Source organism: Camellia sinensis, chromosome 1 (genome assembly GCF_055761805.1).
Source record: "Camellia sinensis isolate YWXY chromosome 1, ASM5576180v1, whole genome shotgun sequence".
Taxonomy (NCBI): Eukaryota; Viridiplantae; Streptophyta; class Magnoliopsida; order Ericales; family Theaceae; genus Camellia; species Camellia sinensis.
In genome coordinates this window covers 99,330,536-99,357,151 of record NC_138961.1, presented here as the reverse complement: position 1 = coordinate 99,357,151, position 26,616 = coordinate 99,330,536, and the positions used below count along the sequence as shown (strand labels likewise).

The window sequence follows — 26,616 nt, the reverse complement described above, 5'->3', positions numbered from 1 at the left end:
AATAATTTTTTTTTAGTCAATAATGAATATTTATAATGTATAAAATAAATTGATTATTCTATTTTATTTCATTCCGACAATATTAGTTAGGAGAAATTATCCAAAAGAAAAAAAAAAATTAGAGTTTGATCCTTATAACAAAATAAATCTTGAATTTTTAATTTGATCAATTTAAACCTTAATATTTTGATTAGTTTTCAGTCTAAATCATTTATCTATTTTTCTTAAGTAAAATTAACAAAAAAAAAGCATTTTAATTACTAAACTTAATGAAAAATGACATTAAATTTAGCAGAATTGGGTAGTTGGGATCAGTGGTTGTGGGGGACAATACAAAGGCAAATTATTGGGTTGGAACAGTTTGAAATACAAGGCTTAGTTTAGTTTGATAAAAAAAAATTTAAACTATTCTAATATCATATGTATGCATTGTAATGTTTGGACCAGAGAACTCTCAAACAATAAAAGTATGTAAATAAAAATGAAAATTGTCAATAAAAAACACATAATAAGAAGAACATATAACAAAAATCGATGTAGTTGGGATCAGTGGCTGTGGGGGACAATACACAGACAAATTATTGGGTTGGGTCGATTTGGAATACAAGGCTTAGTTTAGTTTGATAAAAAAAAATAATAATAATAATAATTAACTATCCTAATATCATATGTATGCATTGTAATGTTTGGACCAGAGAACTCCTAAGCATTAAAAATATGTAAATAAAATGAAAAATGTCAATAAAAAACACATAATAAGAAGAAAATATAAAAATCAATAATTATCAAAAGATAGAATGAACCTTATGCATTGTACAGTTTTTGGCAATGGTAAAGTTTATTCGATCGAAACCGGATACCGGTCAATAAGAACTATTAGAAAGTTGTTGCAGAGACCTAGGTGCTATGAAGTATTGACACTTCAAAATAAGTGTTGCAGTCATGTCGGATAAGAACACTATTGTCGTCAATTTTGTTGGTGAAAAAGCAATAAATTAAATAAGTTATAGTTATCAAATGGACTTAATTTTTTGTGTAGATGAAATACACAAAGTGCTTGATAAAATGAACGATTCAAATTATCGAAACGGGGCATGTGGTAGGCCTCATGGGCCAAAACAATGCTCTCTAATCCAAATTTTAAACTGGAACGGATCTTCATCTTAATTTGATTCCCTATGCCCTATGAAACCTCTTATATAGCGATCCCGGGTTTACCCTTGTTGAACAGTGATTCGGACATGTGTCCGTGGATGTTAGTAATTGATTATTGTCTTGTTTACATCTGTTACTACAAGAATATTGAGTTATAGGATGTGTTGGGCAGGTTTGTTACAGGTTGGTTGTGTTTGGGAGCCTAGTGCTGCTGCCCAGATTTTTGGACCTTCGCTCAAGCGAGGAGTTGGTCGCTCGAGCGAGAGTTGAGTTCGTGCCTGGCGGATCGAGCGAGAGTGGCTTCGCTCGAGCGAGCGATTGCGTTTGGTTCTGGACCTGAGAGCTGCACTTCTTGGCTCGAGCGAGTTTTCTTCGCTCGAGCGGTCTAGTTTGTTCTTCGCTCGAGCGAGAAGTCTGTCGCTCGAGCGTGCTTCTGGTTGCAGACCTGAGGGTTTGAGTTGTTAGCTCGAGCGAGCATTCTTTCGCTCAAGCGCACTTCTGAGCTTTTGGCTCGAGCGAGAACTTCTTGGCTCGAGCGAGAACTTCTTGGCTCGAGCGAGAGTTTTCTGAGTCTGGTCGCTCGAGCGACAAAGTCTTCGCTCGAGCGAGCGTGTTTTATATCAGCGGACAGGAGCGTTTTTGAACATCACTTTTTCACTTTCCTTTTGATCAAAACCTAGATCCGAGACCCTCTCTCTCTAAACTTGCACTCTCTCTAAGATTTGATCTCCCTAGAGTGTGAATCTAGCCTAGGGTCTTTGTTAAAAAGATAGAGGGCGTTGAGAGCTTCGACTTAATCTGAAAAAGTTTGGATTTGGAGCACGTTGATCTTCGAGTCTTCATCTCCTTTTTGGCTCAAACTTCGAGGTAGGGATATCCTACTCCTCTCTATGGATTTTGTCTTTAAATTTTAGTATTTTGAGATGTTGGGGTTGGTTTGGTAATTTGGTGAAAGTTTGGGCTTTTGTGTAATTTTACAAAAGTTGGGGTTTTAATTATATAAACCTATATGCATGTTAGGCATAGAGAAATGAGATTGGTGTTGGTACATTGATGGAAATGGAACCCTAAGGTTGTTTTGTGAATTATGGTGATTTGCCCTAATTGGTTTAAATTAATTAATGCATATAATTAATTGAAGAAAACGAGGAATTGAATTGAAAAAGTTGATATATTATCCATTTGTGCATTTATTTCCTGCTTAGAAATAATTGCTTTGGGCTACCAGTGGAGGGTAGTGTTGATTGTTGTAGACAATGCATGATGATTAGGCAAACTAAAACTAATCAATCGGATGTGTCATAGAGTATGACGGTTGATAGAATACATTAACTTTATGTATTGATTGATTGCGTATGTGATTCGGTGTTTACATGCGTTATATTGTGTATAGAACCTTTGTGTTTATATGCATTGTGTAGAGGAGGAGATGAGGGATGTACTCCGCGGTTTAGGGGAAGATGGGGGATGTACCTCTAAACCGGATAGGATTGGGAGGAGACGGGGGATGAACTCCGTAGATACAGCTCATATGCTTGTCTAGTGAAGTGTTGATACAGCTCATATGCTTGTCTAGTGAAGTGTAGATACAGCTCATATGCTTGTCTAGAGAAGTGAAGATAGAGTTCATATGCTTATCTTTGTGAAGTGTGGATACGGCTTATATGCTTGTCTGTGAATGTGGATATTGTTGTTATACATATCTGTTGAGAAAGTGGGTATAGCTTAATGCTTATCTGTGAATGTGGGATATAGTTTTTTTTATACATATCTGTTGAGTTGATGATAGAGCTAATATGCTTATCTGTTGAAAAAAGGGAAATGAAAAGTAACTTGGACTCATAAGTCGTATGACATAAAATGTGATTTATGTGGATGTATCAGTGTTGGCCATCTATCAATTGCTAATCTTTTAGTCATTGTTCATGGTTGGTTTAGTGTATTTCTACTGGGCTGTGGCTCACCCTATATGGGAATATCATTTTCAGGTACAGGTAGCATGCCACCTCCAAGGACATAGTTTGGGAGGCTAGAGGCGGACATACTTTTGTCGTTTTACTTTTTGATGTATTACATGTAAATTCAAGCCAAGGGCTTAATGTGTAAACGAGTTAGTACTCTTTTGTTGTAACCAAGTGTTAACTTGGAAAGCTGTAAGCCCATAGGGCATTTGCTTTTGTTGTTAACATGTAATACTTTTGTAATGAAACTCAGAGGAATAAAAGAATGTGGTTAGTTCATATGTCAATGCATGTCTTATTTGATGGGTTTAATGTTATTATTTTGAGGGCGTGACATCTTAAATTAGAGAGAGAAAAAAAGAAAAAGAAAAAAGAAACACAATCACTAATGTAGTTATTTTATATGAGGGAATTCTCTCCGGGCCACTCTTAAATTAGAGAGAGAAACAAAAAACCCAATCACTAACGTAGTTATTTTATATGAGGAAATTCTTTTCGGTCCATAATTTGAACTGAAGAGCGCTGTTTAGTCTTGTGATGTCTATCATAGATCTCGTTTTGATAATTTGAACTATTAAGTATGTTGGACATTTCATTTTTTTATTTCGTGAACATAGAAAAATTATATCGATTCAATAATCATAACCTATTTAATTTATCGCATTTGTCACAAAAAAAAAATGACAATTGTAATCTATTCAATTTAAATTAATTTTACGAACCTGTTTCTCAACTCTCCGAAAGCGAGCTATGCTCCATCCTCATGCTTCAATGCATAATATTAGAGTACATAATATTTTAATTATTAAAGTATTTGTAATAAGTGAAATATTATTATATATTTTTATGTATGTTGGAACGTTAGATTGGACGACTTTTTAATACAATTTTTATTTTATAAAAATTAGTTCGCTCACATTTAAAATATATATATATATATATATATAATAATTGGAATTCAAAATAATATTATACTATTAATTTTAGATTTGACTTAAATTGATTACATCAGCTCAACACAAATTGCTTATAAAGTGATAAAATTTTGATCCGGTCCGACCCGACCAATGCCCAACTCCTACCCGACCAGTTGGAGAAGTTATAAATAAGAATGGCAACGAGACAAGAAGGGTGAGTTTTAAACTCTCTGTTCCCAATCTCCAATTATTATTATTTTTTTCCATTTCCATTCCTTATCCCTAACAAAGACCATTTTTACCACCGTCTCGCCTCTAATGGGGTTCGGTTTTTCCCACCCCACAAATCCCTGACCCATTTTCGTGATTAGTAATGTTGCATTCATCTAATTTGGTGCCGTCTGAATTGCATGAATTTGTTCACACTAGTCATCTAGATGACAGGATGACAACTGCGGTAGACGAAGGTGAAACCAATCGTCCAGCTGGCACAAATTCAAACGATTCGAGTGACAACAAATTCGATAAATAAATCATTTCACTTCTGTGATCTATTCAAAGTTATGTTGCTTCAGTTCATATCCCCATAACGAACAAAAAGATAAAAAGAAAAAAAGAAATTAATAAGAGCAGAAAGTGAATGAAAGGGACTTCATCAAAGATTAAAAATATGCAGTTTTTATTATTTATATATTTTTTATCTTATTTATTTATTTATTTATTTTTGCTTTCAATATTTTCAACTTTCTTTTATTTTTAAATTATTTTAACTGAAAAAGTAATTTTTGTTATATATAAATTAAAAAAAAAATGTTAAAGACAAAAAAAGTGTAAGGCCTTAATTATAAATTAGATTACACAAACTTGATTATGAAGTTGAAAGGCTTAAATAAAATAATTTTAAATTTACATTAAAAAGTTTGAACATCGCATTGAAATAGAATGAGAGGGTTTAAATAAAAAAAATAACAGTGTGATGATTATTTGCCAAATTTAATGGACAGAAATGAAGGGTGGATAGATGTGGTGGCTGTTAGTAATGGGTAGTGGAACTTATTTGCCGAATTTAGTAGTTGGACGATGTTGAAGGATATGAGATGACCTGAAGAATACCAATTGATAATTGAAAATCACAACGACGATCACCCACTTGGTAGAGAGTTGTCGGAGTTTGGTTAGAATTCGCCATTCATTGATCGTTGTGGTGAGTGGTGGCTAAAAGTGATGAGTGAGATGAGAAAATAAAAACTTATTTAAAAAAAAAATGAAAACAACTTAGGGCAAATTACATATACCTCCCTTGAGGTTTGACTAAATTACAGATACCCCTGAGGTTTCGGAAATTACATCCCGCTTCCTAAGGTTTGTATTTTCATAACAATTTACCTCTTGAGGTTTAAATTTCATAACAAATTACCCTCTAATTTGTTATGCAAATATAGCATTCAGGGAAAAATTTGTAATTTCTCAAACCTCAGAGAGATATTTATAATTTAGCCAAACCTCAAGGGGTATATGTAATTTGCCCAACAACTTATATATATATAAAAGCATAAAGATAAAACTAATATCTATATTATAAGACAGAATAATTTTTAAAAATATGTTAAAATATATTTATTTGAACAATTTTTAAAAATATATTAAAATATATCGAAAATACATTTTATTTGAATGACTGAAATAATTTTTAATCAATATATACCGTTGAGATTAATTTTTTTCCGCCCAAACACTCTCTACTCTTTCTCCCACGTCTGCTCTCTCTCCCACGTCTGCCAAACGTCTCTTAACTCCCTCTCTCCACGTTCTCTCTCAATGTGTAAAAGAGATGGGTGTTGTGTTCACACACTCTCTCTTTCTCTCTCTGTCGATGTGGGTTTGATTAATAATACATGTGTAATTTAGGGTTTGATTTCCTGTTCTTCTTCTCCTTTATTTCATGAATACATACATTTTTAGAATTTTGGGACAGCAGAGGATGAGTCGGCGTGATTCTTGGGCGGAGACGGCCAAATCGGTGGCGAAGAAATTGAAGATTTGTTGGAGCTGAGTGTGGGAGAAGGTGGCGGAGAAGAGGTCGGGGCAGAGGAAGGAGAGTCGAGGGAAGTCGGAATCGGAGAAGCCCTTCGATCTGAAGAAATGGACGGTGGAGAGGATTTGGGTTAGGGATTCTGGGGAGGGAGTTCTGGTTCTGGTTTGGGGGTTGATGATTCCGAGGGTTTTCAGCTAGCGGAGGTTCTGGTGGTGGGACGGGAGGAACCGAAGGAGGAGCAGCAGCGGCGGAGGAGAGAGAGAGGGGGAATGGGGGTTGTGGATGGGAGAGAGTGAAGAGGAGGAGAGTGTTTGTTTGATGAGCAGAGAGTGAAGCATTTCTTTGTTTTACCCCAATTTCAAACCCCACTGTCGTCTTCAATAACAGAGGTATTTTACCCCAATTTCGGGCTTCCTGCAGCTCTTTATTTTACATTCGCGTCAAGGTTATGTACACTTTATTGATTGGTGTGATTTGGGTTTGCAATTTTTTCCCTTCTCTCTGTTCTTCTCCTTTATTTCATGAATACATACATTTTTAGAGTTGTTTATTTGAGTCGTTGTTGTTAGATCCGAGTTAGATATAATATATATATAATTACATTTTTTTTATTTTTTTTTTGTTGGTTTTTGTTATACGTTTTGATTGATATCAGGACTTGTCATTGTTCTTGAAGCGTTGGGTTTTGGTTCTCAATGGACTTAGCATTTAGTTCGCCTAGGTTCGAATGTTCAGGTCGAGTTTCTAATAACAGGTATAGAACATAATGCTTTTTGCTAAAAAAGGATGGTTGTGTTAGGTTTTTATGACATTTTGTTTTGTTTTGTTTTGTTTTTAATATTGAATTAAAAGGAGATTCTCTATAGTGATCAGTCCCTGAAATTGAGGCTGCTGGGAGGATGGATTGAGTCTAACCTTGACATAATATGGGTTAGGCCATAGAGTCTTCTCTAGTGTAGTTTGGCAATCCCATATAACCTTGACATAATATGGGTTTGACATAATATGGGTTTGTTTGAGAAGTGACTTTTCAGTAGTTTTTTTTTTTTATTTCTTATGAAAAGACGTGTAAAAAATGTAGAGAGAACGAGTTGACTTTTTTACTTTTTGGCTATTTTAACCAATTGCCAAACATGGCCTTATGTGCTTTATTGCTTTATAATCCAAATTAATTTGAGTTGTACGTAGCATAGCTCTTGTAATGTAAGACCTTTTGACTTTACATTCAGTGAATCCCATCCATAGACTTAAAGTTGCAAGCAAGTCAGCACATCATCTATAGCTTCTGAACTGCTGTTGACAGGTTGACGCAGTTCACCATTTCAAAATTCAAAGGCTGGGGATTCACTGCTTGAGTGGTGGTCCAGCAGTATATAAGGGTGTGTAGGATCTGAAGCATGTATTTGTAGAACTGCAAATATTGAATCACTGCTCGAGCGATGCCAAATTAGTTATAAAATGCATGAGATTTTATCATTTTCAGATTTGGTTGCATCCTCTCTCTCTCTACATATGAAATTAGAGCAGGATATGGTGAATTATCATCTCACTATATATAGGTGGTAGATGTGTGGCACTTTCGTCTTTTAATATGACTTTTGGTATTCATGAGGTCTGACTGATTTGCTAGGAGTAAAAATTATTAGAAGCAAGCGGAAAATATGGGTTGTGGCTACTTTGTGCTTTATGGGATGCATTTAAAGGCAGAGGAACAACTGGTCCTTGAAGGAATTCAGAAATCAGGGCACCTTAAGTATGTTTCTCTGTTGGTTGACGGAGGGTGTTGGATAGCTTGATATACATTGTTGGGCCTATTTCGTGACAACTTGAGCTTTTGGGACAATTGGTGACTTGACAATAAGAGATTATTCTATTTCAATTTTATTTTAAAATTTGCAGATAATATAAGGAAGGAAACAATGTGATGATCCACCCAGATGTGGCCTCTTCTATTCTTTTTCTTTCCCTTTGGTTTTGGTTGCCTGTGGCAAAGTACATGTTTTGCTTCAAATATTATGTCTTCCCATGGTTATTGATGATTGTTTTTATTGAGGTTTTTTTTCCGTGTTTCATTTTATTTTCATTCATAATTATTTTTTTATTTTTCACGAAAATTCCTAGAGATTTGACAGAGGCATCATTACCAGGTGCTGGATTATCAATAATCGCCGACTTTTCCATGATATTTTTATTTGGAATGGTAGGAAGCTCATTTTTATTTCATTGGAGATTTATGGATGTGATATGTAGATCATGACTATTCATCATTACATGAAAAATGAGTTTGATTCAAGTCTATATTGATGTATCACTGCTCTTTAAAAATTGCATTAAGTTTTTGTTGGTTTCTTCTTTCATTTATTAACCGTCACATTTTTTATTTTAGGTATTCACTTCCTGTCCTAGCTGCATTACATGAATGCATGTGTCTCTCTTTTCACAAAGTAGTATACTAGTATCATAGTATGCTTAATTGTTTTTGTGGTTTTACTTTCTATACAGAATTAAATCTCAAATTTATTTTTGCAGGAACTAAATAACTATTTTACAGTGAGCGCATCTACATCTGTAATTGTTGACAAGAGTTCTGATGGGGAATTCTTGCGCATTGATTTTAATTTTAGGTATTGTCGTGGACCAAATTTTATTTCTTATTAAGCAACATTCATTCGAATTTTCTCCTTGTTTTTGCTCAAATTTTTAAATATTGCAAGAAGCAGTTGTAAGAACCCACACCTATAAATGAACATAAAATTCAGTGCTTTTACTATATTGGAGGTCATGAAATTGTTTGTGCAGAACCTTCGTCACCTATATACCTTTGTAGTCACTATGTTGATACGTAATACTCTTGAAATTTTTTCTATGAATTTCCTACAAACTATTTTTAAATTTTTTTTTTTTTTTTTTTTGTTGATATTTTACATTTCTACTCGTTTTGCAATATTTAGGGCAGGTAGGTTGTGTTTCTCGTATTCAGTCAATTTCTCCATTTTCATTTTGCAATGTTAGTTCTACTTTTGATTGGTCTGTTGAACTAACATTCTTTTTTTTTTTTTTTTTTTTTTTTTTGGGGTAGCTTCCCTGCACTCTCGTGTGAATTTGCTGCTGTTGACGTGAGTGATATCTTGGGAACAGTAGTTTCAATGACTCATTTCACTGTAATTTATTACTCCTTGAAGAGTAAATTCAAGCATCGAATGTAATCATGTGAGTGATTCTACAAAAATTGGTTGTGCTTCTTATTTAACCAAAGAGAATGAGATTTTGCAACCTCAACTTTATATTTTTATCATGGAGTTAATTTTCTTTCTAATATCAACAGAGGGAATGAGGTGAGATTCTTGTGGAATCTTTACTAGTATCTGTTTGGGAGGTTATTATGTTTACCCCAAATTATTATTACAGATAATCCAGTCCCCTAGGGCATTCTTTTTGGATTGGTCAACAGAGCGGAGTTCACCTTGCCCTTAACCCAGATCCATATAGTGGAGTCTTTGGTTCAGACAGGGAGAAGTATGCAAGAGATGTTGAAGATCTCATTACCTTTGGAACTCCAGGCATGTAGCTGGTTTTATTCCTGAAGCCATGCAGGTAAGTATCGCCTATGTAAATTTGTTTTTATTGTTTCTTTTTGTGGCTATATTGATTAGGGTAATGATGTACACACAGGATTTAACACAAAAAAATTTATGCAAAATGATGTGTCGCATTTATATCCCTACATCGATAGTCAAATTTGCCCATCACTATGGTTCATAATTGCAAGAGTGTCATTGCCACATTATTTGTCTTAAATTCTGTACAAAAATTGTGTGAGAATATCATTTTCCTATTAATATTACCTCTTCCGAGTTATTGTCTAATTTGAACTACTCTCTAAAATGGCAGGGAGTGGGTGGAATTATTGAATTGGCCCCAGGTTACTTCCCTGCCGTATACAGCAGTATTAAGAAAGTAAGAGGGCTTTGTATTGCCGATGAGGTTCAATCTGGGTTTGCTCACACTGGGAGCCATTTTTGGGGATTTGAGACCCAAGGCATTGTGCCTGACATAGTGACAAATGGCAAAGGTAAATTTATATAATATGGCAGGATGATTTTTAAAAATGTCCAAAATGATTTTTAATGGTCTAAATTAATTCCAAGTGTATCAATGGTTAAGATCAATCCTTTCAAATGTACCAAACACTTGATTCCCACCCAAATACTCTTCTCTCTTTCTCTCTCTCTCTCTCTCTCTGTCTCTCACGTCTCAAACACTTAATATGGCAAGATTATTTTTTTAGCCTTTATAGATTTGGCCTCTTCTTCTTGGGGTAGCAAAGTGTGTTTTGAGGGGAGAGAGAGAGAGAGAGTTAGTGTGTGTTTTAAAATTTGAAATTTGAAAAAGTGAGATGAGCGAGAAAGGATGGATGGGTGGGTGGGGGTGAAGAGTTTTTTTTGTTTTTTGTTTTTTTGGGCTGTTGTGGCTCTTGGACACAAAGTGTGTTTTGTTGTCCGTCACGGCCACCGCTACCGTCGCCTCACTCTCTTGGGAACAAATTATGTTTTTGTTTTTGTTAGTATTTATTTTATACAAAATATAAAAAAATAATTAAAATGTATTATTTACTATAATTTGAGTTCAAATACTTAAAATACATAAAAATACATAAATCATGCAAAATTATAAAATTTTATTTTAAATTTGTAAAATTTATTTAAAAAATTTTTAAGTGTAAATTTTATAACATTACTCTAAATTTTATAATTTTTAAGTGTATTCAGATTGAATGGATCTGAAAAAGTAAAAAATGTTGATTAAAATATTTAAAAAGTTTACTAAAGGTAATAAAATACAGATTGAAAATTTTAAAACTTATTTTTGAAAACTGTAAACCAAATAAGTTTTGAATTTCAAATTTGTAAAAATTATTTTCAAAATATACAACCAAACTCTAATTATAAAATTATTTGAAAATCCAAACCAAACTTACTATCTATTTATATTTTGACCTCAAATTTTTTTTTTTGCGCAACAAATTAGATAAATTATATTTTAATCCATAAGATGAATATTTCTTTATATTTTTTTAGTATTTTTATCAAAAAAAGTTACAGATTTTACAAATTTTAGCATGATACGTATAAATTATAACTGTATTTTGATCTCAACAACACGGGCATACACTAGTATATATATATATATAAATTATTAATTTCAGTTCCATATCAACATTTTAAAGTAGTTTGGTTGGTTGAAGCTTGCTTCCACTTACCCCCAAGGTAACGTGTTAAAAATTAGGGTTTCACAACTTTCACTCTCTTTTCCCTCCTTTGTTTCTAGACCCCTCTCTCTCGCTGATCTTCCACCACTTCAAAATTAGGGTTTTATAACGGTCTCCTCTCTCTTTTCACTCCTTTGTTTATTGTCACCTCTCTCTCTCTCTCTATTATCTTCCATCGTTGCTCTCTCTCTCCATAAACCTAAACCCTTTTGATCTCTCTAGCTTCTATCCATCTGAGAAACCCAAAACCTTTGAAATTGACTCATTCAAATCGTCTTTCTGATGGAGAACATGAAGACGAAGCACAAAAAAAACCCTTAGACGAAGCAGCAGAAACCTCCTAAACCACACTCAAACCCTAAGATGATGAAGAAGAAGAAGCGTGAGATCGTCTGAAATCCATCACGCATCTTGAAATCTAGTTATTTATTTTTCTGAAATCATCTTTCTGATGATGGAGAATTGCTTAAATTTTGCTTCAAATTGCTTGAGATTAATTGAAATCTGTATAAAATTGCTTGATTATTCTTGTGATTATTTTTGTTTATGTGATTTCAATATGATCAGTTGAACAAGCTTCATGAAGTGTGTTGAAGATTTCATAGCTAGGGTTTATCTGCAACTTAACAAGATTTTTCAATGCTCAGTGGCTTCGATTTCTCAATCTCAAACCTCTAGTGGTCTTCTTTTACTGGTATTGATTTCTCTATCCATTGATTGCTTTATGACCACACACCCTCATCAAACTCTTAATCACCACTGTCATTATCTCTCCTCTCTCTCTTGATGTGTATTTTGCTATAGCATTGCATGATGTCAATATTTTCACTTTATTCTTGATGCATGTCACAATATTTTCACTCTGTATAGTAATTTTGAAATTCTTGTTCTATTTTAGCTTTAATATGTGTTTTAGCTTTAATATGTGCATTGGTTCCCTTACTTACAGTGAAAACTTCTACTCTATTTATAGACCAAATTTTCTCTTATGAGGTAAAAAAGTTATTTTAGTAGAATTGAGACAAGTTTTGTTTTGGTATTACTCTGAAGCTTCTATTGGAAAAGCTTGAAAATCAAAGCATTCAATGTATATTGTGTCGTGGCAGGGTGCAACTTGCCTACATCTTTGCTTGTGGATGTACAAATAATTTTCCATCACTACCGCCATAGATTTTAGTTATAAAAATGTAGTTCCCATTAAATAATGTTGTTGCTTCTTTTTTTTTTTTTTTTGGGTGACTCCTATATGCTTGTCCCCACTTTTCCATTGTTAAAAAATGTGTATTGTTTGTCTCATCTTATTTAATTTTGCTTTTACTTCAAGTTCAGAGTTCTACATACATTGCAGTTCCTGTTACTGTAGTCCATGTAATTTGGAGATGTTGATGGAGATTGAGGGCGGGGCAACCGCCGAGATTTTCAGTTATTTAGAAGTTTAATTTTATAAAAAATAGCCCTTCAACCAAACAAGAAACAAACAAAACTTGGAAAAAAATGACCATGACTTGATTGCAGGTGTTATTAACTTGTAGTTACTATTTATTTGGAATGTTGAAGTATTTTTGGTGCTTGATATTTGCCTCTCCTAGTTCTTCCCCTCATCATTATGCTTACATATGTGATGATGTAACCATTGTTCTTCTATTCTATAGTTTTACTCAGGAAATTCGTCTATTTTTTCTTTATTTTGGAGAGGTGGTTCTACATGATGCTGATCCTAGTATGAGGACCTTCATTCATTCACGTTTGAGTCGATAAAGATGATTCTATTTTTATTTTTTTTGTTAAGTAGGAAAGCCAATTTGTAGACATAAGTTGTAACTCAAAAATAAAATACGACTCATGCCAATTAGTTTCTCAATTTTCTCTTGACACCAGGCTCTAAGGATTCTTTTAGGTCCTCCTTTTTGAAATTAAACATACGTGTTTAGTTGTCAAAATCTCCATTAAGCTCAATTAGTTTCAGTACGAAATTACTATACCATATTTTGTTCCAACAAGGTCGGGAAGGTGCATAATAACTTTAAACATACAAAATAAGATGTGGCATCACATAAGGAACAAAATTTATTTCTGAAGTAGCATTGACGGGACGAAAATAAAATAAAACTACAATTATGAATACCAATATATGAAGTGTCTTGTTAACAAGTGCCTTGAGGACACGAAAAGTAGACCAAAAAATAAATTTGAAAACACAAGACACTTTTTATTAAATTCAATGCAGTTTTTATTGAAATTAATGCACTTCTTTTAACTGTTTGACCTATTTTCAAGACACTTCTTTATTTCAATCCCAATATCTAGCACTTTTAGCATTTGTCATATACAAATATCTTGAGGACACAACAATTACACGAATTATAACTAAGGCCATTCCAATGAAATAAATTACATATATCTATTAAGAACAGAACAAAAAGATGACATGAGGAACTTGCTTCTCTACATTTCAGGAACTTTAGCAATAATGGAGAAAACTACAAATGCAAGACTCATGTTGCAGGAGGATAAGTTACCAAAATATTTGATATCCATGTTTCATATTTCTTCTTTTCTACTTTTAAATCTGAAAATTCAGTCAAATAAAGAAGCTAAATCCTAAGCAAAGAATCATGCCAATCTGAAATCATACCTGAGGGAGTAATGTAGGGAAATTAGTTAGAAGTTTTATCTTGTTAAGATTTCGAAATTTCAGTGTAGCTTCTACAACAACATGGTATAAAAATTCACTTAGTAGTTTATTGGTGGTAGTTGCTACATAATTAATGTCTGTTGGGCTATATATAATAAATCCATGTGTTTTTTGGGCGATTAATGTAGACCTTTTTTTATTCAATGGCAATTGAGCAGTGAGTAGTAACACAAGTGATGAAGACTAAAGAATTCCTCAACTAAGCAGTGAGTCAACAACCAGGTAATTTCAGTTATCACTCAAGAATTCCTTCATTTATGTTGCTGCCATTGTTTGGAAATGGAGACTCAATTTGGCCCTAGTTTTTTTTAGTTTTTATTTTTTTCATTTATCCTTTTTGATGTTGTGATGCAGAGTGTGATTCTTGGGAAGCTAACATGTTCATGGAGATAGAAGGTGATGGGGTGCTTGCATATCTTCAACCTGATCTGGAAGCAGATCTGGTCTTGCCTCCGGCACCAACTAGCAGAGTCGACAACCATGTAATTTCTAATCTCAGTTATCACTGAAGAATAAATTCACTTACATTGCTACAATTCCTTGGAAATGGATATTGTGTTTCATGAGTAACTGATCAAAATAATTCTATTGACACGGCTTTTATAGGTTCCAACTAGTATGGTGTTAGAATTGTATGATGCACGATTCGATTCATACAATTTAATATGAGTTTCAACCAAAATTATTTGAATTGTGTGGTTTGAAAATTGGGTGTGCTGTTGAATTGAGAATTGAGTAGTTCATAGGTTTTTGTTTAAATAATGTATTGAAATAACACCTTTTTCAACTACTCTATGATGAAACAAAAATAGGGCCATTGGTTATACTGATATACGTGGTGTTATATATATATGTAATATATAATTTATTTATATTGATCCTGTGAAGTATTTGATTGCGATTGCTATAGTGTTCCAACATATGTGTGAGGTTTGGAAATTCCTTTCCAATAATTTGGGCTATATTTCATGATAAGCATCCGGTGGATCTTGTATGACAAGGGAAAAAGAAATGGAAGGAAAAGTGGGAAAAAAAACTTTGTTACTCCCTCCGTCCCAAAATATTAGTCCCTTATTCCATTTTTCATTGTCCCAAAATATTAGTCCCTCTTTATAAATCAAGTACAAAAATAATGTAAATTTTCTATTTTGCCCTTCTTTTAAATTAATAAACAATTTAAAAAGTACAATTATGACATTGATATTCTCAAAAAATGTACTATCAAAAGGGTAATTTTGGAAAACTAATTTTTTTCAAATGCAATAAGTGTACTACCAAAAAAAGTTGGATTCCCCAAAAGGGACCAATATTTTGGGACGGAGGGAGTAATAGTTTCATGTGGAAAAAACATGCAAAGAGTGAACTGCTAATACATGTATTATCTTATGCAATTTTATCTTTTCTTTTGTGGAGATTTTGTTGGAATTTTGTGTTTCATTTGTTGTGGCGCGTTATAGAAACCAAAAACACCTTTTTCGTAGTTTTTAGATAATTAGAGATCGACGATTCCAACTTCCTTTACTCCATTCAAAAAGTTGTTCAAAATAATTGATCAAAATTTCCAATGATCCGGTTTGCGCATGTTATTCAAAATAATGTTACTTTTAGGAGTTGTTAGTTTTTCGTTTGTATTTTTTTCCCTTTGTGTTTTTGGCGCTAACCCTTGCAGGCAATGGCACATATAGACATAGTTAATCATTTAAGGTAATCTCCTTAACTTTTTGATTTTATTTTTTTACATTCAGGACAATGCATTGTTTAGTTTGGGGGGAGAAAATACATATTTTGAGAAGAATTTATATATTTGCTTGCAGCTATGAGTTAGTTATTTTGTTAAAAAAAAAAAAAATTTAGTGCTCATGGTATTCTTTTGTTCTATACATTGAGTGATTGGGCATACTTGTGGTATTTAATTGCTTTAACTTGAGAATTGTTTTGAAGTTTGATATGCTAGCTACTTTGTTAAAGTATTCCGTGTGTTCATATTTGGAAATCATTGCACTGCACTTCAGCCACATGAATATGATTTTTAGTTGATAAGTGGGTATGGCTTGAAAATCTTGAGGAATGATAGTGGAGACTTTTAACCCTGTGAGTTTTGTGCCAATCATTTATTGGAGGGTTATTATACATCTACTCTTAATTTTTCTTTGGAAGCGCATTAATTTGTTGTTTAGTCTCATTATTTTTTCATTTTTGGTTGAATGCTGAGAACAAATCAATTTGTTATCACACTTTTTACTCCCTCGAGGATGATGCATCGTTTAGGTTGGGGGGAGAAAATACTTATTTTGGGAAGAATTTATATGTTTGCTTGGTACAATGAGTTAGTTGTTTTGTTTAAAAAAAGAAAAAAAGGTGTGCATGGTAATGTATTGTTCTATGCATTGAGTGATTCGGCATACTTGTAGTATTTTATTGCTTTAACTTGAGAAATTGTGTTGAAGTTTGATATGCTAGCTACTTTGTTAAAGTATTTCATGTGTTCGTATTTGGAAATAATTGCACTGCACTTTAGCCACATGAATATGATTTTTAGTTTATAAGTGGATATGACTTGAAATTCTTGAAGAATGATAGTGGAGACTTTTAACCCTGTGAGTTTTGTGCCAATCATTTATTGGAGGGTTACAATACATCTACTCTTAATTTTCTTTGGAAGGACATTAATTTGTTGTTTAGTCTCATTATTTCTTCATTTTGGTTGAATGCTGAGAATAAATCAATTTGTTATGACACTTTTATTCCCTTGAGATCATGAAAGTTGAAGGACCATACTAATTCTTGAGAGATGATTTTAGGCCATCTTTGTTTCTTTGAGCCTTTTATTTATTTTTCTTTCTTTTATTATTACTTCATGAGCCATTAGAAACCAATTTGAGCCTTTATGTTAGCCTTTCTTTGTTTAACCCCACAACCCATACTTTCTTTTTATTTTTGTAGATATGTTGGGATTATTTGAGTTTGACAATGGCAAATTTGTTTGAAAAAAAAAAAAAAGAAAAAAAAAGGGGAAAAGCTGAAAAAAAGAAGAAGAAATAAATTGTGTTCAACAAAGGAAAAAAAAAAAGCAGGAGTAAGTTGAAAAAGACAAAAAGAAAAGTAACAGAAAGAGCAAGGCATTTGGAATAATGCTCTAATTGTGTTTATTTTTATGCCAATTGTCTCTCAGACGTCCTTTTTTTTATTCACCTTTGGCTTTTTATTATTTTTTCATAATTCCTCAACCCAAGCATTACAACCAAATAAAAGTCCTATTTGATCTTGAGTGTGGTATAGTTTACAAGTGGACAAGATGGATTGGGGTGATGGTGTGGTAATTTTAATTCTCAGTATTTGATATTCCATTCATGAGACTATTTATTTATTCTTTCATTATAGCGTTTTTCCAAAAAATTAGTATGCGGGATATTTTGCCTTTGATTTACATTATTCTACTCGCATATATTGAGAGTAATTTTTATACCATATTCTGAGTGATTTATTTGTTGAGTGCAATAACTGGTGAGATTTGAGTCGAAGCATGTTTCAGAAAGAGATTTGGGTTATATTTCACTTTAAGGCTAAGGTTGTGTATGTGTTGGCTAAACTTTTTCACACACGCCAAATTCTGAATGTCATGAGATATCTTTACTTGCTGCTAGTATCTTGAACTTTGATTGGTTATCTTGTTAAGGTTGTGAAATTCATGACTTGTTCTTGAACTTTTAGGATGAGAACGAAAGAAATCCTTCGAGTAAAGAAAATTTTTGACGTTTGTGGGTAACATTTCTAGAAATTTTATTTCTCAGTATTTGATATTCCATTCATGAGACTATTTATATATTCTTTCATATTAGCGTTTTTCAAAAAAATTAGTATGCGGGATATTTTGCCTTTGATTTACATTGTTCTACTCGCATATATTGAGAGCAATTTTTGCACCATATTCTGAGTGATTTATTTGTTGAGTGCAATAACTGGTGAGATTTGAGTCGAATCATGTTTCAGAAAGAGATTTGGGTTATATTTCACTTTAAGGCTAAGGTTGTGTCTGTGTTGGTTGAACTTTTTTCACACACTCCAAATTTTGAATGTCATACCTTTACTTGCTGCTAGTCTTTTGAACTTTGATTGATTATCTTGTTAAGGTTGTGAAATTCATGACTGGTTCTTTAACCTTGGCATGAGAATGAAAGAAGTCGTTTTAGTAAAGAAATTTTTGGATGTTTGTGGGTAACATCTTTGGAAACACAAGACTTTAACTCGTCCATGAGGGGTAATCTATTGGATTAAGGGCTTGTTGCATGTGCTAAATTCAATCGTGATTTCTTGCGGAAGTGGTTTGGAGCAGTTGCTTTTATTTTTCTTTTTGATTTTATTTTAGTCGCCTTAATTGCTAGGTTCTAAAATTAAAGCTGGTTGGGAGGTGTGATGAATGCTTAAAATTACGTAGTTATTCTAGGAATTTTGGATATTATATTCATTCTCTCAATTTATATTTAATTGTGATTTAATGTATTTAATTTAAATTTTTAAAAAAACTACATTTGAGCCATCAACAATATAAATTGCTCAACCAGGCCCATAAGACTCGGTTTGCTTTGAAATCATCTCATAACATCCACAAAACCTATCTCAAAGGTTAGACAAGATTTCATTGTACCTCCAATCCTTTTATATTTTGATTTTGCTCTTCAAATATTTATTTGTTTTTCCTTTTAATTACTACCCATCTTTTGTTCCTTGTTTGTTCCTTTTATGTAATATATATTGGGTGACTCAGATAATAGCAAGAACACTAGATCTGACCGCAATGTTGTCAAGGGTGCTTGGGCTGCTCGAATTCAGCGCAACAAGGTGGTAATTTTTATCTTAATTTTCTAACCCTCTACATAATATATATACCTTTTTACTCACAACGGTCTTGTGTTTGTAGCTTTTCATCGAATAAAAGATAATATTGCTATTGCCTAAAGGTAAGATTTCATATTTTTGTAGATAAGGGAGTAGAAAAGGGGTGCTGTTTTGAAAGAAAAAAGCGTGTCATTGTATATGATATGTTTTTAATGTTAATATTGTTTGTACTCAAATGAATTGTTGAGCCTTCACAAAAAGGTTCTTTTGTATAAAACTAGACTACATTTGTTTCCCGGTAAATTGAGATCTAGATGGACCAACCCTTTCATAGTTAAAATTGTTTTTTCTCATGGGGCCGTTGAGATTGAAAATCCCAAGAATGGTAATGTTTTTAAAGTGATTGGCCAACGTCTTAAACCAGTTTTGGAGAATTTCCCACCTGAAGAGGAGAGGAGTCCATTGAATTAAAAGACCCTATTTTTAGAGACCCATAAACATAATAATAAAAGCAATGTTACTTTTAGGAGTTGTTAGTTTTTCGTTTGTAATTTTTTTCCCTTGTGTTTTTGGCAATAATCCCTTGCACGTTCATGGTTCATTTTTTCTTTTTTAATAAAATTTTTGTTGACGCTCAAAAAAAAAAAAAAAATATATATATATATATATATAGACATGGTTCATTATTTAATGTAATCTCCTAACCTTTGTGATTTTGTTTTTTACATTGAGGACAATGCATCGTTTAGGTTGGGGGGAGAAAATACTTTCTTTGAGAAGAATTTATATGTTTGCTTGCTGCAATGAGTTAGTTGTTTTATTATAAAAAAAAAAAGAAGAAGAGACCTTGTCTAGCTTAAGAAGCTGTCAAAGCTCGAGCCATGATGGTTCTCATTCAAAATAGAACCAAACAAAACATGGAAAAAAATGACCATGAATTGATTGCAGGTGTTATTAACTTGTAGTTACTATTTATTTGGAATGTTGAAGTATTTTTGGTGCTTGATATTTGCCTCTCTCCTAGTTCTTCCCCTCATCATTATGCTTACATATGTGCTAATGTAAGAATTGTTCTTTTATTCTACAGTTTTACTCAGGAAATTCGTCTATTTTTTCTCTATTTTGGAGAGGTGGTTCTACATGATGCTGATCCCAGTAGGAGGACCTTCATTCATTCATGTTTGAACTGGTAAAGATGGTTTAGTTTGTAGTCCTTTCACAATAGTTTATTTCTGGGGAAAAAATGAAATTATGATTTCATCTAACAATTATTCTCTATTTATGCATATCATATGATAAATCATATTTGAAAATCACTCTTCCAATGTTTGATTGCAGTGAATTTTTAGACCCTGTTGTTGCTGCTACATTGGACTTTGGAAATCTTAACAAGAGAAAATTTCTAACTAATTTCTCTACATTACTCCCTTAGGTATGATTTGAGATTGGCATGATTCTTTGCATAGGATTTAGTTTCTTTATTTGACTGAATTTTCAGATTTAGAAGTAGAGAAGAAGAAATATGAAACATGTATATCAAATATTTTGGTAACTTATCCTTCTCTAACATCAGTCTTGCATTTGTAGTTTTTCCCACTAATGCTAAAGCTCATGAAATGTAGAGAAGTAAGTTCCTTGTGTTATCTTTTTGGTTCCGTTCTTAAAAGATATATTTCATTTATTTTATTGGAATGATCTTAGTTATAATTCGTGCAATTGTTGTGTCCTTATAACTTGATATTTGTATATGACAAATGCTAAAAGTGCTGAATATTGGAATTGAAATATGGAAGTGTCTTGAAAATAGGTCAAACAGTTAAAAGAAGTGCATTAATTTTAATAAAAACTGCATTGAATTTAATAAGAAGTGTCTTGTGTTTTCAAATTTATTTTTGGTCTACTTTTCGTGTCCCAGGGCACTTTTTAGCAAGACCCTTCATATATATTGGTATTCATAATTGTAGTTTTATTTTATTTTTGTCTTGTCAATGCTACTTCAGAAATAAATTTCGTTGCTTATGTGATGCCACATCTTATTTTGTATGTTTAAAGTTATTATGCACCGTCCCGACCTTGTTGGAACAAAATATGGTATAGTAATTTCGTATTGAAATTGATTGAGATTAATGGAAATTTTGACAACTAAACACATATGTTTAATTTCAAAAAGGAGGATCTAAAAGAATGCTTTCGAAGATACTGTGGACTTAATCTGCAGTGAAGGGCATTACTGACTTTCATACATATATTTTTTTACTGTTTTCTGTTTTGATGCAGATCAGAAAAATCGTTTCTAAGTGTGCTTCCAGCATTGATGTCTCTTGGATCATTTGTTCAGCTATTTCCATCTCTCGTTGACTTACCAAGTGAGTTTGTTTTTCAGGATTCCCTAGTAGTTACATTATGCTCCTTTTCGTGTCTTTCTTTTGTGGTTTTCGTCTCTGGCCATATTTCACCAATGAGCAAAATGCCTAGGGATACGAAAAAATTTACCAAAAAATCTACCACTCACATGGGTGTGGGACCAACACCCATGTGAGTGTTTGCTAGAACATTTGGGGTCTTGCAGTATTGTTCGCCAATTGAAGTTCTACTTACTCTATTAACAGCTGCACCATGTTATTTTCCTTCCATTAATTTATTGATCAGTCAAATAGGCCATTTTGAAATGCCTTAATTAAATTTGTTCAGAAATTCAAAATCTACATGCTTGGTACTAGTTGGAAAACTGGATTTTATTATTTTGAATGAAAGCTAGAAAGAATAATATTTTTTATTCTCATATTTAAACAATGTACACATAATATCTCTATTAATAGGAGATACATGGCATAAAATAAGGGACTGATTAGCTACCGATTCTGAGGACTGATTAGCTACTATTTAGCTACTAATTCTAATTCTAAATATAAACTTTCCTATTCTATAGTATCGGCTAAATCTAGATATTTACAGCTGTGATATCCTAAAGAATTCAGCCATATCCTGGCAGAATTATGTTCTTCCCATTTCCAACACTCCCCCTTAAGCTGGCTTGAATATGTCTTCCATGGCCAACTTGTAGATTAGGTGGTCGAATTGCCTCTTGTGTAGTCCCTTTGTAAGAACATCTGCAATCTGCTCCGCAGTGGGTATATAAGACATGCAGATCAATCCCTTCTCAATCTTTTCTTTGATAAAGTGCTTGTCCACCTCCACATGCTTAGTTCTGTTGTGAAGAACAAGATTATGAGCAATTGCATTTACTGCCTTGTTGTTACAGTAAACATCCGTTGGTGATGTTCTTGGAATTTTTAAGTCTTCCAATACTCTCTCGATCCACAAAGCTTTACAAATTCCATGAGCCACTGATCTAAATTCAGCTTCAGCACTACTTCTAGCCACTACGTTCTGTTTTTGTAGAGGGTCAGAAATTAAACCCCAAATTAAGTGTGGGCCTAAGTACTGAGGTCGCCCCAAAGAGGCCACCAGGAATGAAAAAGGAGCATGGGCTAAAGTCCAAGGGAAGTGGGCCAACAGTGGGCCGGAGTAGGTCCGACCCGCCAAGGGTCCAAACAGACTCCATGAAGGAAAATGACCAAGTCAAGTTGCAGCGGGAACACAATTGCAGAGGGAATACATGCAGCAGGGAAGTTGCCGAGGTATTTTGCCTCAGCACCGCCATTCTTAATATCTTTGGCTCCGCCGCCATCCAAAGTTGATGAGGGAAAGAGAAAGTCGAAGCAACTAAGTTGCAGAGGTGACAGTTGCGACGACCAAGTTGCGGAGGCACTTTGTCTTAGCGCCGCCATTCCAAGTATTCTCGGTTCCGTCGCCACCTGGAGTTGCTGAGGGAAGGAGAGAACCGAAGCAACTAAGTTGTAGAGGCACTTTGTTGGCGCCGCCATCTCCAATATTGTCGGTTATGCCATTTGAACTTGCCACGGGAAATGACTACCGCAGCAACTACTGCCGCCGCAACCAATTTGCGAAGGGAACATCCCGGCAAGGTGATAGCAGCCTTTGGGAAAAGCTTCCCCTCTGCAAGGAGAGGGTAATGTCAAGCGCTGATAGCAGGCCCCAAGGCATTACTAGCCCAGGGCTGATAGCAGGCCCAGGGTACCAGTTTACCGCGACGATCCCGCAAAGATGGGAGCAGGGTAGCCCTAGCATAAGGGACTCCCTTTCCATTACCCAGGTCATAGACCTGCCTTAGTCGCACAGGTAGGACTAAGGAAACCCCTTGGGCTTGGTACTAAGGCATAACACGGCTGATAGCAGGCTTGGCTGTGGCCTTCGCCCAGGGAAGCTGGGGAGTTTGTGGTTAGGTGGCTAAGGGTGAAGGCTTCGCTGCGGTGAGTACGAACATTGTCGATAGCAGACTAATGGAGTCCTGAGAATGCATGTAGTGGCGAAGTAGAACTGAGAAGGCAAGTGCAGCAGCAAATTTTACCGTTGCAAGTGCACTTGCTGAGGTTCGAGCTGAGAAGGCAAGTGCAGCGGCAAACGCTCCCGTCGTAACTGCACTTGCTGAGGCTCAAGAGGGAGTTGCAGCGCTAAACACTCCCGTCGCAACAACACTTGCTGAGGCTCAAAAAGGTAGTTGAGGAGGCAAAGAGATAGTACACAGTACATACAAAAGGACACGTGGCACCTTTCAGGAGATATTAACCATGCCATACCCAACTGGGTATACAGTGCCCAAGTTTATTAAGTTTGATGGGAAACAAGGCAATGCCAGAGAACAGGTGGTGAGGTTCATTGAAACTCTTGGTGTCCATGGCAGTGACCACTCTCTGCGCCTTCGGCAGTTTTCCAAGTCCACTTACTGAAAGGGCTTGCAGCTGGTATGTGAACTTGGCTCCCAACTCAATCAAGAGTTGGGAGGAGATGGTGAACAAGTTCCATACGAAGTTCTTCCAAGTCCAAGAGAAAGTTACAACCCTCACCCTTGGGCGAGATGTCCAAAAGGAGGGCGAAGATATACTGGACTATGTTAAGCAGTTCCAAGATAAGGCTATTGACGGTCATGAACCAGTGGATGAGGCCTATTTAGTCAGCATATGTGTGGGGTGCCATACGCGACTACAAAATTTTCTTGGTGAATCATAATCCGCCTACCATTTCAGCCTTGATTGAGGCAGCTAGGAACCTCAGTACCACTGGTCCCTTGCACAGATCTCGTGACAGCAACCGCTACCCTAGCAGTAGCAGAGTTGCTGCGGTAACCTCTGCAGGAGGGAGCCGCTCGCAAGGGGAGGCGACGTCCTCTCGAAAGAGAAAGAGTTATGAGGATAGAAATCCATGTCCTTGCAGCCTTGAGAATGTTAAGGCTCTGGTTAAAGAATGGGTAGCTGATGGTGAACTTACCTTGCCTCCAGTTGATGTCCCTCCAACCAAGAAGGGCAAAGAAAGCCCGGATTCTTGTGTCTATCACAGAACCACCAGACACCCTACTAGGGACTGTTGGACTTTGAAAAGTATCTTCAAAAAGAAAGTTGACGCAAATGAGCTGAAGTTCAAAGATGCCGGTAACCGTGATGTGTGGAAGACCCTTGTCCTAACCACAAGGAGAAGGGGAAGAATGTACATATATGATTGGCTATCTCGGGCCTGTGCGTGATTAAGTGCATATGGCGTCTTACTATGATGAGTTAGAAGAAATTGCAACCGGCCAGCTCCCTGAGACAGTACCTGCAGAGGCAAAATTCGCAGAGGATGCTAATGCCCAGGCCTTGCAAAACTCTGTTAAGTTTCGCGCCTTGTTTGACCAGTTGGGGCTGAGCCAAGCCGCCAGGTTGGAAGCAACAAAAGCCCTCATTAATATCTTTGAAGTGCACCATGATGAAGTTGCTGAGGCTAAGGAGTATGTGCCTCGGCGCATCCAGGAAGCTTATGGGGCCATTACTTTTTCAGAGGCAGACAGAGCATACCCATTTTCCCATAATCGTCCTCTTTTTGTCACAGCATACATCAATGATGTAGAGTTCAAGCGTGCTTTCCTTGATGGCGGGGGCGTCTATAAACATCATCACTACTGACACCTTTGCAAAGGCTGGTATCCTAGAGTCCAGGATGGTTCGCCAACCCATCACTGTGATGGGTTTTGGCGGCGAGAAAAAAGATACCAAGGGCCATGTGGTCGTGGACCTAGGAATTGGTGAGATCCATTCCGCAACCAAGTTTCATGTGATTGAAGCGGACACAAATTGCCACATGATACTTGGCAGAGCTTGGATGCACCGATATGGAGCTATCCCATCTAGTTATCACTAATGTGTGAAGGCAAAGTTGGGAAAGCGCACAGTAACCATATAAATGCGTCTGAACAGGCATTTGGGGTTGAGGAGGCACACTATTCGAATGCAGTTTTCTTTACTGAGTTGTTAACGGGTGAAACGCCAAGGACCGGTAAAGTTGCAGAAGTAAAATTGCCAAAATGGGAAGGCATTCGGGATGCAGAGGCTGCTCCAGAAAGTAGTGGGCAGAAGAGGAGCAGCAAGTCCACAAGTCCTCCGCCCAAGATTGTTAAGGTGCGGGAGAGCGGTAAGACAGTTTACTACCTATGAAGGGTCTTGGAGGCCAGGCTTCATACCTTGGGAGGATGGCCCCGAGACAATAAATGTGAGGATGACGAGGTCCAAGAAGAGTTGGTGGAGACGCCTGACCCCGCCCTTGAATTCTATTTAGTTCGGCCACGCCGTTTATTATTTTGTATGTATTGTTGGAGACTTGGGTCGGGCACAACCTAGTCTGCCTTAAAAACTCGTAGATCTGGGGCTGGACCGGGAAGCGCAGGCCTCCTTCTACAATGGACACCACCGTGAAGTTGCATTTGTCTAGCTCGCCCCAGGGAGTGTCTCCTTTCTTGGCGAGCTCCAAGTGGACATCATTTGGAATATTGTACTCTCTACGGAACTCGGCCAGTGCCCCCGGAGAATTCACCATGAACCGGTACTTCCCCATCTATCCCGGTGTTATTTAGTTGGTTGATTTAGGTCGTATCTCGGTAAAAATTTGGTGAATGTTTGCTCGGACTTTGAGCTTCACTGGTTGTAACGCTGAACGGGCCTGGTCGGTGCTAGTTTGTTCTGCATTATTAAGAAACAAGTCCAAGGATTAGCGTGGCATAAATTGCACGGCTTCACTATCTGGGGCGTTTGATCGGTTCAATTTTCTTATCTCGGCTTCACTATGTGGCCGACTTGGCCTTCCTAGATCGGTTCTAGCCCCCCTTCTTGCAGCTTGGTCTCAACGTCAAAACAAGACCACAAACAGGTTCTTGCTCGGCTAAATCCTATTTATAGATCAAAAACTTGGGTTTTGCTCGGTCTCGCTCAGGGTTCAGGCTGTTTATCCTAAGTGTCAAGTCCGTGCATCGAAACTAGGGGAAACAAGGGGCATGGGAGCCCCATCTGCTTCTCTGATTCCAGTTTTTCCTAAGGTGTACCAGTATTACCCCAAAGAGGGGGCACTGGTAAGATTCTACCAGTCCCAGGCAAGAACATGAAAAATGTAAATGGCGAGTACGAAGGAGGGGCAGGTAAACTTACCGATATGGACGCCAAGTGAGGAGCAGTTAACCACGATCTTGTCTACAGCCTTTGAGATGACGAAAGTGGTCGAGAACGACTGGAGGAGGAGTGATGGCAGAAGCTTGGAAACTTGAAGGCTAGGGTTTGGCTCGAGAGAGAAGATGAACAGTAGGGGCATATGTGACCCGTCATATGCGTATATAAAGGAGGGGGGGAAGCCCAAGGGTGGCAACC

The 26,616-nt window shown here is 35.7% G+C and overlaps 2 protein-coding genes across 15 annotated transcripts in view; both read left to right on the top strand.

Moving 5' to 3' along the window:
• Positions 1 to 5,759: 5,759 nt before the first annotated feature.
• On the top strand, positions 5,760 to 15,044 carry LOC145796232 (protein disulfide isomerase-like 5-4). Of its 3 annotated transcripts, none has more exons than XR_014336838.1 (8): positions 5,760 to 6,457; positions 8,598 to 8,692; positions 9,148 to 9,278; positions 9,520 to 9,662; positions 9,960 to 10,140; positions 11,905 to 12,031; positions 14,191 to 14,254; positions 14,387 to 15,044. XR_014336838.1 is itself a non-coding variant. In XM_082881285.1 (8 exons), the coding sequence occupies exons 1-4, from the start codon at positions 7,993 to 7,995 to the stop codon at positions 9,634 to 9,636; spliced, it is 546 nt and encodes a 181-aa protein (XP_082737411.1). In that variant the 5' UTR covers positions 7,859 to 7,992; the 3' UTR covers positions 9,637 to 9,662; positions 9,960 to 10,140; positions 11,905 to 12,031; positions 14,191 to 14,254; positions 14,387 to 15,044. The 3 variants fall into 3 exon arrangements, 1 of the variants encoding a protein (XP_082737411.1); XR_014336837.1 differs by having other exon boundaries at positions 5,764 to 6,457; positions 9,477 to 9,662; XM_082881285.1 differs by lacking the exon at positions 5,760 to 6,457 and adding an exon at positions 7,859 to 8,268 and having other exon boundaries at positions 9,148 to 9,205.
• The window catches only part of LOC114322465 (uncharacterized), a 59,400-nt gene continuing 47,167 nt past the window's right edge, over positions 14,384 to 26,616 (top strand). For 3 of the 12 annotated variants that reach the window (XM_082881327.1, XM_082881324.1, XM_082881361.1), the window contains exons 1-7: positions 14,384 to 14,514; positions 18,595 to 18,655; positions 18,798 to 18,874; positions 19,956 to 20,057; positions 20,207 to 20,300; positions 20,456 to 20,494; positions 21,146 to 21,234. The gene's annotated coding sequence lies outside the window, so the exon portion shown is untranslated. Of the gene's footprint in view, positions 14,515 to 18,516; positions 18,656 to 18,747; positions 18,875 to 18,939; positions 18,991 to 19,295; positions 20,058 to 20,206; positions 20,301 to 20,455; positions 20,495 to 21,145; positions 21,235 to 26,616 lie in introns of those variants that run through there. The other 9 variants (XM_082881295.1, XM_082881294.1, XM_082881298.1 and 6 more) reach the window with 9 other exon arrangements.